The sequence below is a fragment of the Leptonychotes weddellii genome, chromosome 16 (genome assembly GCF_054177405.1).
Source record: "Leptonychotes weddellii isolate Sample4059 chromosome 16, ASM5417740v2, whole genome shotgun sequence".
Classification (NCBI taxonomy): domain Eukaryota; kingdom Metazoa; phylum Chordata; class Mammalia; order Carnivora; family Phocidae; genus Leptonychotes; species Leptonychotes weddellii.
In genome coordinates this window covers 42964986-42970914 of record NC_138384.1, presented here as the reverse complement: position 1 = coordinate 42970914, position 5929 = coordinate 42964986, and the positions used below count along the sequence as shown (strand labels likewise).

Genomic DNA, 5929 nt, shown 5'->3' with positions numbered 1-5929 from the left:
ATTGATCCCCAGGCTTTTGCACAGGTTGTTCCCTCCACTCCTGCTCTCATCCTTTGCCTGAATAACTCCTCCTCACTGTTCAGGTTCTAGCTCAGGCATCCTTTTCTCCAGAAAGCCCTCCCTGACCCTCCCTCAGGCTGGGTCAGGTACTCCCATCCTTCTGAGCTCCCTCATCCCTACTCAGCGTACCCTAGATCATTGCTGTCAGGGATGGGTCTGTCTCCCTGACAGGAGTGGGGGCCCTGTGAAGTCAGGGCCAGGCCTGCCTTGGTCTCTAGTGTGTCCCCAAACCAAATCAGTACCTCGCACATGGCAAGTGCTCAAGAAACATTTTCTGAAAAGATGGATAAATCTATTCTCAGATATGTGTCTGCCTCTCTCATGGGCAGAAATAGTGCTATGTTGATATTGGCTTATTTGTCCACTCATCATAATCTCCACTCAGCATAACTGTGAAACATCAAATATATGCTGGGCACTGACATAGACGTAGCCCCTTCCCTCAAAGAATGTAAAGACAAGGGCTGAGCCCACTGACCCAGAGAGAGGAGGTGAGTTTCTCAGGATCACTCAGCAAGTGAGAGCCCAGGGAAGGGACCAGGTTGAGGGGGAAGGACAGGGCCTGGCAGAGACCCTGGGTCCCTGTTGTGGCTCTCTCTGGGAATTTATTTTGGCTGCTACAGATGGTCCAGACATGCCCACAGTAACCACCACTGATGTCAGCTTCATAGCTGGGTTCAACCTCACCCTCTCCTGCTCCACCACATGCAACCCTCTGGCCCAGATCATCCCATTGAGGATCAATGGGAACCTGGGGCCCACTGGACAGCAGCTTTTCTTGGCTACCATCCACCTGGGCACAGCTGGAGTCTACACATGTGAGGCCACCAACCCTGCCACAGGCAACCGCGGTGCTACAAACACACTGATTGTCATCCCTGGTGAGCAGGGGAGTCTGGAGGGAACTCTGTTCACTAACTGGATCTTGGGGAGACCACTCACTTCCACCCCAGGTCACTCCACAGAGATGGAAGGAGTGTGGTGGGAGGGGAGTCTCACGGTCACAGAGAAAGGTAAGGACTGGGACCACAGGCCTTTCTCCTAAGCCCTTGAGTTCTTGAATTTCATCCTTCATCTTAGGAAAATGCCCTTGATATCTCTGGATCTTGAGTTTCTGTCCCTCACGGTTTTAGCTCCAGCCCAGAGCTGATTAATATCACCTCCTGATCAATCAGACCCCATTCATTTACTCTTTCACTTATTTATTAAGTACTTTAAAGTGTTCCAAACACTGTTCTAGGCACTCTTTGCTTATCTCTATTAGGGACAAGCAAAGAGTGATGTGTTCCCTGCCTTCCTGAAGCTTAAAGTCTAAAAGGAGAGAGAGATGATTGAAAGATTGTCACTGACATTTAAACTGAGACCAACAGGATGAGCAGGAGTTGGGTTATTGAAGAGTAAGTGGGAGTGAAAGAGAGACTGGCATGCGCAAAGGCCCTGTGGCAAGGAGAACTTTGGGGTGTTGCAGGAACAGAAAGAATGCCAGGCTGGGGCATAGTAAACAAGGAGAAGATAGCAGGGCATGAGGTTGGAACAGTTAGCAAGGAACAGATCATTCAGAGCCTTTATTCTCAGGGCAGCCAGGAGCCAAGGATGGCCCTTAACCAAGGGAAAGACATGGTCCAATCTTTGACTTCAGAAAAGATCATGTTACTGCCATGTGGGCAGTATGTTGGATGAAGGCAGGAGAAGATTAGGAGGACAATTAGGAAGCTGTAGCTGTCATTACAATATTTGTGTATATATTAAATTTTTTTTATGAGGTGATGGTCCAATTATTTTATTAGAAGGACACGGAGGCAGGATTTAGTCATGGTAACTCATCAGTTGTGGAAGGAGTGAAGGAGTTGATTCAAACTCAGTCTGATGCTAGCTTCTGCATACATAGCTACTAGAGCAGCATTGTCTGATAGAAATATAAGGCAAGACATACAGGATTTTAAAATTTCTAGTAGCCACAATAAAAAATAAAACATAAGATGTGAAATTAATTTTAATAATTTTATTAATCCGATGTATTTTTAAAATATTTCTATATGCGATTAATATAAAACTTATTGAAATAGGTTACATTCTTTTTGTCTACATTTGAGAAATCCATTGTGTGTTTTATACTCTTAGCACATCTTAATTTGGATCAGCCAGGCTTCAGGTCCTCAGTAGGCATGTATGGCTCCTGGCTACTAGACTGGACAGGGCGGATCTAGACTAGATCACGCTAAGAAGACTGCATAGGAGGGTGTGGGTTTCCAAGCCGAGGGAGGAGAGGGTTTCAGGAAGGAGGCGAGATGTCTACACAGAGGAGATTCAGGATTGCAGAAGTCAGTGAATGTGACAGTGTAGAGGAGCCTCATTATCTCTGCCATTGCCCCCTGCTGTGTGTCCCAACAGAATCCAAGCCTCAGCCCAACATCCTGGCTGACAAGGTCGCCCCCGTGGAGAACATGGCCTCCTTACCCTGACATATGTCCAAAGAGATTTGCAGCCATCAGATGGCTGAAAGACAGTGATGTCCTTGCCGATAGGGGCCGAGGGGAGCTGTCCCCACACCACAGGGTCCTGACCTTCCGGGACATTACACGGAATGGCACTGGTCTCTACCAGTGTGCGCCCAGCCATTCAGCCACCTCAGCCCCTGAACGTGAACTGCGAGTCTCTTCTGCCTTGTGCCTGCCTTGGAGGCATCTTAGGGAGGGAACGGGGGAAAGTCCAAGTTGTAATAATAGATACTGTTCATGTATTAACTGCCTTAATTCTCACTTACAACCTATGAGCTAGGCAGGTACTGTGACTATGGCCATTTCACAGGTGAAAACGGGAGAATGTACTAGAAGGTCACAGAGGTGCTAGGTGGAAACCAAGGAATTCTGAATTTAGCTTGCTTAGCTTGCTTCTGTGGGGCTTTCATTCCAAGGGGTGGAAGGACGGCCCCTCCAGCTCACACACTCCACTCAGCCGGTAACCCTGGGAGAAAGAGCACCCATTCCCTCGATGGTTCTACTGACGTCCGAAGGCTCACTCTCATTGGCCCACTTTGGGTCAAGTGCCCACTCCTGAACCAATCACTGTGGAGGGAGATACTGTGCTCTTATTGGACAGTCACAGGTCATGCGTCTGCCCACGGCCTGTGGGAGTGGGCTGGAGGATCATTGCCACTGGAACCTGCAGATTGAGAGTGGGGGAGGGGTGCTTCCCAAAGGAACCCTGTGTGGGGTGGGGGGATTGGATGCTGGCCAGGCCAAATCTGCATATGGCCTCTTAGCTGGGCCCAGCCTGGGGTAGGAGAAGGGTTTGGTCCTTCTTTATAGAGAAGGTTCATGGGCTGGAGCATCGCCACCAGCACAGGGTCAGTCTCAGAGCTCGGCGACACTTGGCACAGTGCTCATCCCCAGGCCACTACCCACCTTGCCTCTTGCCGCTGGCATGGGGATGGGGGCGGGGTTAGTTGATGTTCAGCTTTCATGTTCTCCGTATCCAAGCTGCTTCTCCCACCTTAAGAAGAATTATATATTAACATCAATTAATTAGGTTAATTAATTAAGTCAGGAGCACATACCGAGTACTGACCACATACCAAACACACACAGGATGCAGTGAAGCCATACAATCCAGTGAGGCTACTCCCTTCCCTGATTTTCACAGGTGTGGGAACAGGCTCAGAGCTAATACCTGAAATTGCTGGGATTTGGGGCCCAATCCATCTGACTCTGAAATTGGGGTTCTTAATCTTCATGCTATAACATCTCCAATCGTGCCCGTTTAAGGAATGTGACTTAGAAGGCCCAGAGGTCCCGTAAACTTCCTTCTCCTTCCCTCTCTCCCTTCCTTCCTTTTTCACTTCCTTCCTTCTCTCACACTGTTCCTCCTCCTTTCCTCCTTCTTTCTGTCTCTCAAGTGTCACCGAGCCCTTCCCTCTATGGACACAAACAGGATCACCTTTGCATCCACTCCCACAGTCCCCTGACTCTGTGGCCCCACATGCATAATTCTGTAATTTCTCGCAAAGTTGATCTTGTATGTGTTTGGAAGTCCCAGCTGTGACTGTGGGGCCCCCCTCTTCTGACTCCAGCTCCTCCCTATGTCCACTGGGCTGTCACCGTCTCCCACTTCTCACCCGCAGGCCTGCTGTGCCTCGGGACCATCGTGCCCCACTGTGAGCTGCCTCTGCACCCACAGCAACTTGGCAAAAGCCCTCAAGGGGCCCAAACGCCACCTCCCCAGGCCAGAGCAAGCCAGATTCACCACAGATATGGAGTCAGGGCCTGCTCTCATTCTGTGTGGTTGTCTGGGCACCACAGTAGTGCAGGTGGCTTCAAAGAACACTGCTTGGAAAGAGGTCATGCAGCTCCTACCTGGGGCCCCATCATCATCGGTGCCCAAGAAGCAGCTGAGAGTCAGGGCTCCAGATGCCACCACATCCTTCGCTTATCCTCCTCCCACCCCTTCTCACTGCATCCCTGTGTATGCCCCTCTTCCTCCCTAAGTGCTTGCATCAACCATGTGACACCAGCTCATGCTTCATCAGACTTGCAAAGGGCTGTCTGAGTGCCAGTTGGGCTTCCCACGTGGCTGTACTTCCTGACACCTCCCCTGTGCTGAGTCATGCATTGAGGGTTGTGTGTCTGGGGCTGGCCCAAGCCCTGTCCCCGCTGTTCAGGAATGTGGTTTGGTCATGGAAGCACAGAACAGAAGAGGGTCACCTAACTGTCTGGGGGCACTCTGGGAAAGCTTTCTGGAGGAGGAAACAGCTCAGCAGCCAATGGAAGGGCTGATAGGAACTGGGCAGGTTGACGCGAGGGGAGCAAGGACATGGGTGGAGGGGGTGGTGTATGCCAGGCACAAAGGCATGACCCAGCACAGAATCAGAGAGGGAAGTAGTGCCTTCAGGCTGAAGTGAAGTCTGTATGTGGGGAAGTACTGGGAAGTGGGAGGAGGAGAAAATGAATTTGATTTTCAGATGGGGATTAAGACTCTGGGCTCTGAATTCCAACTCCTTTAGAACAAATTCTGGTTCCTCTCCTCAGCAGTTGTGTGACCTTGGAAAAGTGACTCAGCCTCTTTTTTCGTTAATTTTCTTCATCTGTAAAATGGGGCTCTTAATACTTCTAAAGTACTTTAGAAGTAGGTAGTAATTAATTGCACCAAAAACCGTAAGATACCTAGGAATAAACCTAACCAAAGAAGTAAAAGATCTGTACTCTGGAAACTATAGAACACTTATGAAAGAAATTGAGGAAGACACAAAGAAATGGAAAAACATTACATGCTCATGGATTGGAAGAACAAATACTGTTAAAATGTCTATGTTACCCAAAGCAATCTACACATTCAGTGCAATCCCTGACATAATACCATCAGCGTTTTTCACAGAGCTGGAACAAACAATTCTAAAATTTGTATGGAACCAGTGGTGCCTGGGTGGCTCAGTCGTTAAGCATCTGCCTTCAGCTCAGGTCATGATCCCAGGGTCCGGGGATGGAGCCCTGTATCGGGCTCCCTGCTCCGCAGGAAGCCTGCTTCTCCCTCTCCCACTCCCCCTGCTTGTGTTCCCTCTCTCGCTGTCTCTCTCTCTGTCAAATAAGCAAATAAAATCTTAAAAAAAAATAAAATAAAATTTGTATGGAACCAGAAAAGACCCTGAATAGCCAAAGTAATGTTGAAAAAGAAAAACCAAAACTGGAGGCATCACAATTCTGGACTTCAAGCTCTATTACAAAGCTGTAATCATCAAGACAGAATGGTACTGTCACAAAAACAGACACATAGATCAATGGAACAGAATAGAGAATACAGAAATAGACCCTCAACTCTATGGTCAACTAATCTTCGACAAAGCAGGAAAGAATATCCAATGGAAATAAGACCGTCT

The 5929-nt window shown here is 48.7% G+C and overlaps 1 protein-coding gene across 1 annotated transcript in view; it reads left to right on the top strand.

Annotated features, from left to right (window-relative positions):
• Positions 1-694: 694 nt before the first annotated feature.
• CEACAM20 (CEA cell adhesion molecule 20) overlaps positions 695-5929 on the top strand; it is a 35158-nt gene continuing 29923 nt past the window's right edge. The window contains exon 1 of the mRNA XM_081807902.1: positions 695-941. Coding sequence (XP_081664028.1) covers positions 695-941 — 247 coding nt within the window. The remainder of the gene's footprint in view (positions 942-5929) is intronic.